Below are 13,923 nucleotides of genomic sequence, written 5' to 3'. Positions count from 1 at the left end.
CTTAAGAGAGCATCTTGACGTGGTTCCAGGTACTTATAATTTTAATTTTCATCTCTATTAAAAAAATATAACCCCATTAAAAAATAACAATCTGTTACTCTGTTTTTAGTTAGATTTTAGTCATTTAAAAAACTACATGAAAGAGCTGAAGGAGGGCAGAAAAGACTAAGTGTAAGGTTTTTATCATCCTACTGCCTGGCTTTACTCTCATCCATACAAACAAGAAAATGAGTTAAAGACGTACTATTATTTTTATTTTTGTTATTTCATATCATAATCTCATAGACTAATACTACACTCCGCAAGTTGGAAATCTTTGACACCTTTAAGCATGTTCCTATACAAGATAGGAACCCTCCCCTCCAATCGAGGTGAAGTAATACAGAAGATATGTTTGTAAGATCAGTTTTTACATTCTAGACACTAAAAAAGTATTAGGTAAAGGTAGTCAAGAGGCTCTGTCCTTGAACAGCTATGTCAAAATATAGATCGGTGTTTAGCTAAGGAATATTAGCGTGAAGTACGAAATGATTAAGTAATGACTGCACAAAAATAAATATAAATTGAGACTGTTAAGAAGAATGACTGAGAGAAAATAAATTGATCATTTGTTTCACACACGAGAAGCCCAATTTATTCTTCTGCCTCAATTGAGAAATTGAGTTTTTCAGACATAAATCCCATTCCAAAATTGCTACTTTCTCCAGCAAATTGGTGTTGCTTTCAAGTTCCACAAGTGAGAGCTGTTGCCCTTTGATACCTCCACAGATTCTTGTCTTGTAAGGTGTTTTATATTCATGTACATACTCATTAATTCGTTGTAAAAGAAGTAGAGAAAGTTTTGATTTGCATCTAACAAACAATACATACTACATGAAGAAATATTCAACAATGTGAAAACAAAAGTCTTGAGGAATGTTTTCTTCAAGTTGTCACTTAGAACTGTGTTCAAAGACACAGGTTCTCCAGTGGGTAAAGAGCATACCAAGTATGCTAGAGAGCCAGAAATAGTACGGCAGTGACAGCAAATCTACTATTCTCAGTGGAGTATTCATACTCACCACAGGAATAAAATTTTATATCTACAATATTGTCAAATTAAGGTGACACTTGTTTAGATTATAGGAATTCAAGCCAGTATTTTATAATAATTTATGTAGATATAAGTCTGTTTTCACAACATAGTAATCCTTTATACAATTTTGTCATTGACATAATTGATAGCTGGAAAAAAGTGTTACTGAGATCTTCATAATATACCACAGTCTTCCTTATACTGTATATTCAAGTGACGTATTTTATTCTAAAAAAGAGATGGGAAGTTTCTAAAAATATTAATTTCCTAACAGGCCTCACAGCCGAGACTATTAAATAAAATGATTATATATAACTTTCTCAGAAATTCAGTTTTGGAATAAATTTTCCATACATGCCATGTATGTGTGGTGCAGGGAGACTGAAGAACAAACTTACTTTTTAAAAATAGAAGCAAAATCACCTTTGATATTATAATGTTATAGTAAGTATACTTATTAGATTTAAAGGAATATTTTCACCAGTTATTCTGTTTTCCCTACTCTAGCCTATTTTTTGAGAGCAGCAACAGTATTTATAAAATGTAAACACAGATTTGCTTTAAAATTGTAATATTAAACTAGAAACTTAGCTCAAGTCATGTCTTTATTTTAAACTAGTTTCCTAAATTCAAGGTAAAATATATACTGAATCACAGAAACATTGACTGTAAGGGACACCTCTGAAGGAAAAAAATGTATAACAGAACCTTTGATAAGCCAGGGGAAGCTGTCTACTTACTGAACTACTATTGAGGGCAATATGATTCTGCATTCAGAAACCATCAGGTCATAAATTCAATTTAAATGTCATACTTAGCATTTTCATCTTACTGGAATCTCCAGAATTGGAAACTTGTATTAGTTTGTTTCTTTGAAGTTCCAGAGCTCTATATGTGCTCATATGAATTTCGTAAAATCTACAACTCATTGTTTACATTAGGTTTGCCACGTGCCAATGTTAAATGCAAAGTGCGGGGGGGTGGGGGGGTGGGGGGGAAGAGTTCACCTAACTGCTTGCAAGTCCCATCTTTTTATTAATGGTAAATTAAATTGCTGTTAAGGTCTCAGAATGAATGGAAATCATCCCTTTTGAACCCAGATTATTAAGAACTGCAATGCTAGGTTAAGAAAAGCAAAGAAGGGTTACAAATTGAAAGCACTGTTGCTTTTACAAATATAAAATGTTTCCTGTTTCTGTGTGTACATATATATCTTTCAGAAGAAAAAATCACATAGTTAGGATTATTAATTTAAGATGGTTAGGATGAACTCTAAGATGAAATAGTCTTCCTTTACTATTAAGATGTTAAATATCCCAAGATCAAGGATAGAGCTGAAATTATTGTTTCTTCTGTGATCGTAAAATATACAGAGTGAAGCCTTTTATCTTGTGACCTAGTGACAGGGGTCATAGGTTTGATTGTATTAGAGAAGGGAATGGATTTCCTATGAAAGCATAACCTCAGGAGCCCTAACCCTAAGAAGAATGTTAGACTTATTTTACTGCAAACTTCATTCTGAGTGTTTAAAAGCTGACAAACCACTTTTGAGTATGTCTAACACATAAGTTTCTGTGTAAAATAATTTTTTGGAAAAATTGCCACCTCCAAAACATTGCAAAGTGAAGTTGTTTGTACAACTGCACTGGTACTTGCACTTGCCAAAGCCCAGCGTAATACAGAGAAGCTGATGCGTAGCTTCCCCCACACCAACGTGTCAACATGCCTCATGTTAAGCTAAATGTCTTATTGCTTCAATATTTACATCCCTTTTGACTGAAGATTTCAAGTCATGTCAAATATTATGATGGTACTCTTTTGTTAATCAGACTTCTAGACTGGGCACAATCCAAATCAGTATAAATGCTACAGAAGTTCTTGGCTAGACAATAAACTACTGGCTACCACATTCTACTATTAGAAATTACAATAGCCTTAAAAAGGAGAATTGTACCAAATCACAATCCATATTAATATTATATTAAAATTAAATCCCAGCAGTTAAAACACTAAAGCCATGTAGTAAAGTTACCTTCTGCCATTCAAGTTCCTGTTTCTCTACAACGATTTTACCGATTTGATCTTCATAATTAATCTCCGTTTCCTAGTTAAAAAACAAACAAACATATTGTAGACAGTACCTGCAAATCAAACACCAACATAAACTGTGTATTCATACTTTTCTTCCTTTACAGTCCAGTACACAGAATAGTATGTGCCTACACACCACACAGCAAAAAAGGCAACAAAAGCTCTCTGGATGCGGTAAAATAGCAGATTAGTTCAGCTGTTTTTGTCAGAAAATTTGCAGAATAAGTAACTTAGATTGAAATGCATAGCAGAAGATTAGAGCTAGGATTATAGCTCTCTTAATTAGCAGTAACAGTTCCCTCTTCATACATATTGTCTTCTGCATCTTACAACAAAACCAGACTCAAAGGGAATAAACCAGACTTGACTTACAGTTGAAAAATGATTGAGAATTCTGATGAACTGAGTCAAAATACTGAGATTAAGAGAAATTCAGCAAGCTGCAATAAGTGCTTCAAGAACCAATGGTTAGTCAATGATACACATAATCATGGTTAAATGAGTCAGGATCTTTGGGACACCTTAATTATTCAACTCAAAGCATTTGAATCTTTATTCTTTTTGACATGTCCCAGGACAACTGAAAAGTTTGTGTCAGCAATTACTTCTGTTATTATGGAAAAAGTGAAATATTTATCATAACCTTTTGTGCCAGGAAGCCTTCTGACCCACCAGATGAAAGTACAAAGTTAAACGGAAGTCATGGATAATCAACAAGTATTTTTGATAAGATGAGCTACCAGAAAATCTTAGAAGAACATTACTAAAGTCTAAAGTTTCCTTCACAGTCCAGAACATGTACTAGTAACAGGAAGGTGCATCACATCTCCTCTTCTTGCAGAAGCACTTTGCCAAGAATCAAACTATTACTGTGATAATAAATGAGACGTACCTGCTGATAATCACAGTTGTTAAAAATTTATGGGAATTTTCCTGAAACATTCTGGTATTAAAGTCAAATTTTCCTAACTGGAATCAGCTTCCCCTTCGAGTCAAATTTTTATGAGCACTGGCCTTCCTTTACAAATACAATACTCAAAAAAGGAAGAACAACAGGTTGCCCTATCAAACAGTCATGACATCTTGCAAAAATAGTATTTAGGCTTTTGATGCATATCATAAGCAATTCACCACTGTCCTGCTATTGCAAATGGTCAAAATAATGAATATCCTTTAAAGACCTGGAGAGCTACACTAATGTGTTGCTCTGAGCTTCAAAAAGTTAATTTCCTGCCTGTTCTCTGCACACTGATGATCACCTTGAAAAAGCGACCACTTTAAGGTAAGATTCTCTTCGATGAATTGGTGCACTAGTAACATGTATTGACGTCTTGTGTTGGACACACTCCAACAAGGGCCAAACAGACTGTATGAGGGTAAAAGAGTACTCCCAATACTTGAACTGTGTTCTCTGAATTACTGTATTTTGATATATTATGTGCACCTTTATGCTTTTTTTGAGTTCAACTTCCCCACTCCAGTTTAAAACCTGCATTCTAAACTGATGAAAAAATAAGCACTCTTGGAACGACTCACACCTCAACAGCCCAGACTGCTACAAAAGAAAGGGCTATAATCCTCAGGGAAACAGTGACAAAAAAGTGCCATTTATGGATCTCTCTAGTAATAAATTAAAAGCAGGCCTCAAAAAGATTATTTTCTTGATACTGGGTTTTAAGTAAAATTCTACTGAACTGCAATACCATGAATGACTATTACTTATAATGAAAAAAAAAAAAAAAAAAATCACCTCTGGATGAAGTAATAAATTTTCTGAAACAGTGAAAGAGCAAACTGAGTTTCTTCCTCCTTCCACAGTGTAGCAGATAATACAAATGTTTTGGCTACAAAGAATGAAGTATGCTGCATCTTTAAGAAATGCAATTTTTTCCTAAACCCAGTACAAATGAGGGTTCCAAGTTTTTGATATAAGGATATTTACAACGCTTCACCAATTTGTGTAAAACTATTTTAAAGAAGATTTTGCAACCCTTTCTCACTTGGTATAACATTTGTTCTATAGTACCACTGTACTATCAATAGAAATAAAATGGCAAAGTATGTCCCAAGGTGATTTAAAATACGTTTTTGACATTGCCATCTTTTATAGGTTTAAGGGTCAAAACTGACTTCCTTGATTAACAGGCAGTTTACAGGCACATGTGTGGATAGAAATAACACACACTTCTATCCACAGGAGGCTACCGCTAAGCATTTCAAGAGTTACTTGCAGGATCTAAAACTAAAGCTCAACACTCATGTGAATTTTATATGTATAAAATATTGAACATACATTTAAAATTAAAATTTCGCTCACAGAGAACTAGAGAAAAGTTCTTTAGCTCTTGCTTCTCTGATATGTACCAGTAGAATATAGATGGAGAAGAGACCTAAAGATTTCATATGCCTTAAGGGGAAAAACAAACAAACAAACAAAAAACGGGGGGAGAGAGAGAATTGAAAAGATTATCAATGCTTCCCAGTTCTGCCTTAACAAATAGTACTTCAGAGTTGCAATGAATTTGTTTTCTGATACTAATCTATAAGTACTGAAAGAAAAAGACATCCCCCTAAGTTCCCTGAAGTGATAAAAACAAATAAGGTTGACTTACAGCTTCTTAGAGAAGTGTAATCTTAAGCAATTTATGTCATTAAGCAACAAATGCTATTAAAATGATATATTATTAGTAAAAGCCTTGTTCAAAATTGTAAGAAGTAAGGATTATAAAATCTGACCCTTAAACACACCATGTAAATTATTCCTAAACTAATCAAAATGCACTGCAGTAGTATTCTTCCATAACTCCAGACTACGTATTTCTACCACTCCCCTGTGCAGGCACTAGCATATGTAAAGGTATTTCAGAGACAAAACCAGAATTTTCATCCAAGTGCACAACTACACAGGGAGGAGGAGGTTGCCAGTTATCCCATGGATCAGATCTAGCCTCAGGGAACCCAAGAATCTGTACCAGTGCAACACAAGCAACAGTAACATGTTGCCGCAGGAAATGTAGCATGGACTTAGATCAACATAATGGACAGTAAAACTACCCCCAGAATACTTGAAGTGCCTGCACATTTGAGTCCTAATATGCTTTTTGATAACATGCTAGCAAATTTTTCAAGTATATATTTTGAAAACATGCAAACTAGTCACAGTGACTACTGCATTTCTTCAGCTTCTATGCATATAACTGTCTCTCCTTTTCTTTGTAGACTCATCTAGTTTGGTATATTTATTATAAGTCAAAAGCTCAAGTTTAGAGCATTTACAAAACAAACTTCAAACTGCAACTAGCATCAGAAAAGAAATACAGCTATGAAGGTGAAGTGGTAACAGAGAGAAAAAAGCTTAACATATGCTCTGTGATTCTGACCTCACTAAAATTTATGGCAAATATATCACTAATTTCAATGGTTGTTGGAGATCAACAAGTATCTATCCATATTAAAATTACCATGAAATAAAAGGAAAATAATATAATCTTTGAAAGGGGAGCAATGTAGCAGATACTAGCATTACAAATTCTTCACAAAGAAAACTTCAATTCACATAGACTGGGCTTACCAAAATGCAACAGCTACCTAAATGAAACCCAGCCTTTGGAGTATATAAAAAAGCAGCACATACACCATTTCAATTTTAAAATGTGTAAGTATTTTAAATCCTAATGAGGGCACTGAAAATACAGAAATAGATTTTTGTGCAGATACTTGGTTTAAAATTTCACACTTGTTCTAAGAAACAGCATGTTAAAATTTAAGACATTTATAAGTGTTAATTGCCACACCCATACCAAACACTTTACATTTAACTAAATAAATACAATAATACAAGCTTGAAAACTGCATTAAATTCCATTTTAATTGAGCCCTTTGCTTTGAATACTAAAGAGGATAAGAACCAAAGTTCTAAGTGAACAACACTTCTCCAACTTACTCCAAAATTATAAAGGAAAATCTGGAAGTTATCAAAAACGTGTACATATGTAACTACTGTTGGAACCCTCCCCCCCCCATCATAAATACTTAAACTGAGAATGACAATTACATGATGAAAGTGTTCTCATGTGAAATCACTAACAATTATAAGCCTTATCCATCAATTTTACTTCTTTCAAAGGACATTTATAGTTTACCCAATTTGAATTGAAAGCTTTTAAAACTTGTGTGAAGCTTTTTTTTTTTTTTTTTTTTTTAAGTTCCACCAGCTGTTTAATAAGACAAAAACATTTTTGTTATATTTAGGAGAATAATATTGTATATAACTTTGATGGGGTATCAAAAACCCACAAAACCTTAAAAGTGTTCCTTTTTTTATTATCTGCCTTAGGACTACATGGATTTAAGTGTTTTTATAAAAAAGACTACCATAACAATAAAAGAGGAGTAATTTGATGGTTTATTTACTTGTTATAACCTTTAGAAAGTGTCAAGCCTTCTTTAAAGTGTTTGCTTCAGGCTGTAGTTTTACAAGATGGGCTGTGGATTGGTCAAGCCCCCTCGATTCTTGACCCTGAACAGATTTAGGAACAGAGTACAGCTGGCTCATGTCCAGGCAGCCAAAACTGCTGCTAGGTACTTTTATTATCTTTTTTGAACTCATAATCTACCTCCTACAAAATTGCACATCCAATTTCTCATGCAGGTCAATCAAATAGTACTCAGAAACTACAGTTTCTGATTGTTTCGTACTATAATTAGAATAACCTTCATGAACTAAACAGTCCAGTATAACTTTCAGTAGACCGCATGGATATCCTTCTTAAGTTTTGTTCCCAGGACAAATGTTAAAGGGAGAGAAAATATTTATAACAGCTTTATTCTAACTTTAGTTCCTGACACAACATCTTTGGATCTTAATAGTTATGACAGGTAACCACTTTCCTTTTTCAGAAGCAGAGAAACAGAAATGTATACCAACCACCTCTTCCTTTGGAAATCTTTCATTGCTCTGTCCTTGATTCCACTGCATAGGCTGCAATTGCTCTGTATTTAAATAAAACTCAGCTATCGAAACATATTCCTTTACGTGTTTGCATTGATACTTACAATGCTTTTCTCTCCAACTTCAAGTAATCACTTCCTAATCAAAAGCCACATTATATACTAACACAGAAATTATAAGCTAACACGCTGCTTACTGACTTGAATAACAATGTTGTGTGTCACAGTCATGAGATCCATAAACTTCAATATTGCTTATTCTTTTATATCCACATACACACTTTTCTTTCTTTTTTAAATATTCAGCTTTCCTTGTTTCCATTATCTTGCTAAAAAGCACCCTAATTTACATTTAGGCAGAAAATCCAGATACAAGACTGGCTAGAAGTTTTTGTTCTGTTTCCCTGCAGCCTGTGTTAGTGGTATCCTGTTTGCTGACTTCTAGGTAACAACAACAACAACAACAAAAGACACCCACATTTCTATTCTGTTATTTTATCATTTTTTCTCCCCCCTGCTCTTAATTTCCTCTTTTTATTCTATCCTTTAAGAGAATCAAGTTCTTCACCATTCTTACTGTTTGTTAGCAGTTAGAATTGTTCCTTGCAATAAACCTCACGAAATCTTGCATTTCCCTAGCATCCTCTTTATTTTGAGAAAACATTTCTGCCTTACTTTCTGCAATAGTAATTGTCCTCACGAACAGAAACTTCAAAATAGAGTATTAAAACATTCCTTTCTTTCATGATTCTATACTTAACCTATGCAACAGCCTGAAAATAACTTAAAACCAAGCTCTTTTCAATTAAAAAAAATTAAAATATTTATTTATGCAACAGTTTCATTCAATCTCACATTTTTGGTTGCTGTAGAATTATTGTTTCCACACAGCTGCCTATATAGCTATAGCAGGTGCCTCTGGTGCCCTTTTTAATTTCTCTGCTATTCCACACATCTGAAGGTGGTGGTTCTCCCGCAGAACATGCCTCCAACAAGGTTTAGCTTTACGTGTCTTGTAATGTTTCTGGTTTTTTTTAGGTCTGGATAGTCAACCAATATGACTGTTATGACCATAACTGGCATGTCCACCAATATACCATTAATAACTCAAGTTTAGTCCTTCTGCTTTGCTCTTCCATCTGGTAACCAAGTTCATGGTTTCATCAAATTTCTTCATTTAATATCTCAAAAAACAATTTGCCTTTTGGGCCTAAGTGACATTTCCAAATACTAACCTTATAATGCAACTTTCAATTTTCATCTCAATACTGAACTCCACTTGCCCATCTTATCTGTGAAACACTGCTAAATAGATGAGTTAGCTCTGCACAATTATGTACCTCTCTCCCATTCTGGAACAGACTAGCCCTGGAATCCAGAGCTACCAAATCCTTCACAGTTGCCAGAAAGCAGAAGTACATTTTGGCAATGGGAGAGAGTAGTTAAGAGTGAGCAAAGCTCCTTCCTGTTCTCCCTGTAAGAAAACCTAGAAATAGGCCACTGTGCTGAAGAACTTGGAGTAGGCTAGCCAAAGCCATAGCAAAGGTAAAGTAGGAGGAATTGAGATAAACTTGCTCAAATCTATCTGAAAGGAAAAGCACATACAACTCTGCAGCAGTAGGGTAAGCTACTGCTTCTGAGAACAGCAACCAGAAAAAAACATTCAAGCTGAGATGTTGTGAAAGCCATAATATCTGCGTCATGACAACAGACATGATTCAGGATTTGTCTCTTTTAGCAAATAAGTAAGAAAATACAAGAAGGACATTTACTTTCTCAATGACTGCTTACTGGCCATCAGCATGAAAGTGGGAAAGCACAAAAAGGTCTAATTTATACAAAAACAGAAGAAGGCAGAACAAAAGACAGAAAGGGACAGAAACTAGAAAAAACAGGGAAAAGGAAGATGAGAAAAAGAGCATTAGGGGCAGGGAAGGAGACTAGAATCAATAACAGCAAAATAATAGCACCAACTAGCCTTTAAGGAATATTCCTGTCCACAACATGGAACTGATTCCAGAAGCCTTGAGACCCCGCATTCCTGTGCTGTGAGCACAGGTAGGAAATTCCCTGGCAAATCAGACATCTCATCCCCACTTCTGGTGGCTGATTCTAATACCACCTGCTATGTCGACATACACCTTTGGATCAAGCAAAGGAGAAGTTTTATACAGTGCTTGACAGTAAATAGTAGGATGATAAATACCAGTAACAAGTCAATATGGCTTCAATTTACAAAATTCAGGGGTAGGGGAGGGTTCCAGGATTCTAAAAGAAAATATTTAAAGCATCTATATTAAAATATTCATTTGAACATAGAAAATGTTTTTAGGGGTAAACTCAATGCCCTTTGCAATGCTAATGTTCTTTAATACAACCTAGTGTTCTTTTATGGTAAAGAAAAATTACCTTGTAAAAAATGTGAGAAAATTTGACAGCTGGAAAAAACGCTTCTTAAAAAGTAATTTAGTTAAAAGATAAGCACTACCAAGTTATATCTATATCATAACTGCCCAAAGAAAGAAGAGCAAAATTTATTCTTTGTTATTTTCACTAAACAGAAGAGTATCAAACCTAATAAACTCAAGGCACAAATGACAGAGTCTGTAGTATTAGCCAGACTTAACACCAGAAAGAGCCTCAACAGGTGCTTGTTTTCAGGTATGGAGACAGGTCACTGAAACTTACCCTTTGCACCAAAGAAAAACATTAGTAAAATTTTAAAAATCATCACTAAGATTTATCTTTCTTGTGTTCAGCTAATCAACACCTACACTGCTTCAACTGCTACTAAAAACACCCATATCCCCAGGGTATTAAAATACATTTCTACGGAATTAACGAAGAGTTTCCTTAATGTCTTATGTTTACATGCTTTTCTGGCTGAGGATGGTTTTTTTGTATCGAGGACAAGAAAGAAAATAATTCAATACACAACATATGTGCTTTCTTGTCCTTGTAAACATTATCCTTAAACCTAATGTCGGTTGTCCTATATGCATTGTACTTCAGAAAGCATTAAAGACTTCCAATTGACCTACTATGCTGCAACTTTATACTGTCAAAATCAATTATATTTATCTCTTATGAAAAGGATCATCTCTTATTACTCAACAAAATGAAGTCGGCTGATTGCAAAGCAGGGCTGACAGACTTCGGAACAAAGTGAATGGGATAGCCACCACAAAAGAATCACTGGGCTGATCGTTGCTTGATGAGTGTGAAAGCTAAACTGGCAAAAAAATAGAAGGACATTCAAACTATTGGAGTGTGAAGTAATCCCTGGGGGCAGGGGAAAGAGTAATATCATTTTTTGTAGCTTTTAATTACATACATATTCATATTAAGTCAATTTATATTAGAACAAAGACTCTATGAACAGCCAAAAGAATAAAGTGAAGCTGTATCAAGTATAATAGTTTAAGCAATATACTCTCCAGAATAAACATGCACAGCTACCATTAATTGGTATTTAATCTGTAAAATAGCAGAACAGTCACTTATTATCAGCAACTCCTCTAAATTATTTTTGTTTTGAGAGTTTAACTACAGTTATATGCTTAACCAAGAAAAGTGAAAAACAGATAGATGAAGTAACTCAGTGCATTTATTTATATAAGCATATTCAGAAAAATGAATTTTCTTCTTTAAAATAGTATCTTATGATATCAAGTACAGATTGTATCGTCTCTCAAAATAGTTTAATATTTAATTAAGAGTTTAATTTTTATCCGTCTAGCTTCGCACAGATAATTTCATCTGCAAATTAACTTTGATTAATTTGAATTTATACTACAGTACAACCAGCCATTCAAGGCAGTTTATTGAACTCAAAATACATGATAGTTCCTGCCCTGAAAAGACTCCTGTCTAAGTGACAAGCAAGACCAACAATGGGAAGAGAAACAGAAGCAAACCAAGGTAAAATATCTCGTTTAAGGTCAAGCCACAGGTCAAAGACAAAATTGAGAGGAAAATCCACTATACTGGTTATACTGCCTTCATCAGCCTATCAGTCTACTGTGAGCCTCACAAGCAACTTGTAAAAGAAGTGGCAAAAGTAGTAAGAAACCAGCAGAACTTTTACTTCACTTTCTTATGCAGCAGTTTTGTGGGTTTTCTGTTTGTTTGTTTGTTTGTTTGTTTGTTATGGCAGTTATTCTTTTGTTTATGGTTTTTAAAGAGGGGATTATAGCATTTAACTTAGATCAAAATAAGCACAAATCAAGCATGTCATCAATACTAATATTTTAAAAGTAATAATACACATCTTTTGAACAGGTCAAATTCATCAAATGCAGAAAGATATACTTTAGGTCTTTCAAAAAAACTAACAGTTCAGAAACACTAAGGGGAGAAATAGAAACAAATGTTTACAGACATACAACTGAAAAAGTAACCACAGAAAAACATAACTGAAAAATTAACCACAGAAAAAAATATAGCTGCCTTCAACAGTGCAGAAACAATTTTACCTTAGTACTACAAGATGATTCAACTCGTATTTCAAACACAAAACACACACCCCACCCCCAATACTCAATATGTTATTATTGTAGAGCTCTAGCTTAATAGTTTAGCAATTTAAAAATGGTGAAATAAGGCAGATTTGGTTATCACAGTAGCTCTTTGCCCTTTTAGGCAATTCTAAAAAGCACAAGTAAACAGACAAAAATAAGTCAAAATCACTGCTTTTCTGGAAAATAGTAAATCCATCCATGAAATGAGAAAGACTTATGGACTTGGCAATGACTTGGATTCTCTTTCTTTCCTCTTCATATCAAAGGCTGTTCTTAAAGAGAGGAACTACAATGAAATACAAAAATTTAATGTAGATCATTTTTGTCTATAGCCTGGTGATCAACTGTAGCAACTTTGTACATTATTACAGGAAAGCCAAATTCATTGCCATGCAACCCTGTTATCTTTGTGCTGCCTGCAGAGAAATTTCTAATACAGACACTGCCTAAACCCATGACATTTTTAAACAAAATCCTGGTTGGTGAATTACTTAAAAAAAATGCTGCTTAAGTGTGTGTAAACTTCATGATGTATTTTATGATTACATAGAGGGAGACAGAAATAAGACAAAGAAACACTAAAAAACAATATAAACACATTTACCCTTCTTATACGCAATTCTTCTATTGTCTCCAATAAACTTGTTTTAAAGTCTAACAGTCGAATGGAAAGTAATGTCTCTGATGGACTTTGAAGACTAGAGTCAAGTGCCTGTGTTTTAAAGTCTGCATCCATTCTTCAAACTTGTTTCTGCAAAATAAAAATGTGTATTTCCTCTCCAGTTTATCTTTAAGAGAATATTCAAACTGCAAAATTTGCAAATATGGAAGCAAATTCTTTTTGCAAAGAGTAAAACTACTAGTTATAGCCATCATGCAATGAACAATATTTTCATTTTAAATTACTGTGCGATATTGTAATAGAAAACAAACAGCTTTATCATTAACTCACCACATTCATTTGTTTTTCCTCTTTTTTTGGCTTGGTTTTAGTTTTAAATAAAGACTGTGATGAGCATGAAAAAGGTAGTAGTACAGGGTTTTTTTCCAGAGCTACTGCCCTACACTGGCATGAAGGTACTGCAAGTAACACATCAGGCCATGAAAAAGTAACCACCTACCTTCAAGATTTCAAAAATCACAAGACAGGCTCAATTTTAAAAGACACCTTCAGACTGGCTTGAAATTATTAACTAAAGGTTCATTCACAGTTTCTGCTTCTGAATTTTAACAACAAAAACTTTTTGGTTCTCTTCCCACAAGATCAAGTATCAAAACGTTGTACTC

The 13,923-nt window shown here is 34.1% G+C and overlaps 1 protein-coding gene across 1 annotated transcript in view; it reads right to left on the bottom strand.

Annotated features, from left to right (window-relative positions):
• CCDC73 (coiled-coil domain containing 73) overlaps positions 1-13,923 on the bottom strand; it is an 86,554-nt gene that overhangs the window by 44,524 nt on the left and 28,107 nt on the right. The window contains exons 2-3 of the mRNA XM_030039520.1: positions 13,241-13,387; positions 3,108-3,179 (exon numbers count right to left, since the gene is read on the bottom strand). Coding sequence (XP_029895380.1) covers positions 3,108-3,179; positions 13,241-13,372 — 204 coding nt within the window. The 5' untranslated portion in view covers positions 13,373-13,387. The remainder of the gene's footprint in view (positions 1-3,107; positions 3,180-13,240; positions 13,388-13,923) is intronic.

The sequence above is a fragment of the Aquila chrysaetos genome, chromosome 16 (genome assembly GCF_900496995.4).
Source record: "Aquila chrysaetos chrysaetos chromosome 16, bAquChr1.4, whole genome shotgun sequence".
NCBI classification, from domain to species: domain Eukaryota; kingdom Metazoa; phylum Chordata; class Aves; order Accipitriformes; family Accipitridae; genus Aquila; species Aquila chrysaetos.
The sequence above is the reverse complement of the archived record's forward strand: the minus strand, read 5'-3'. Positions and strand labels throughout refer to the sequence as shown.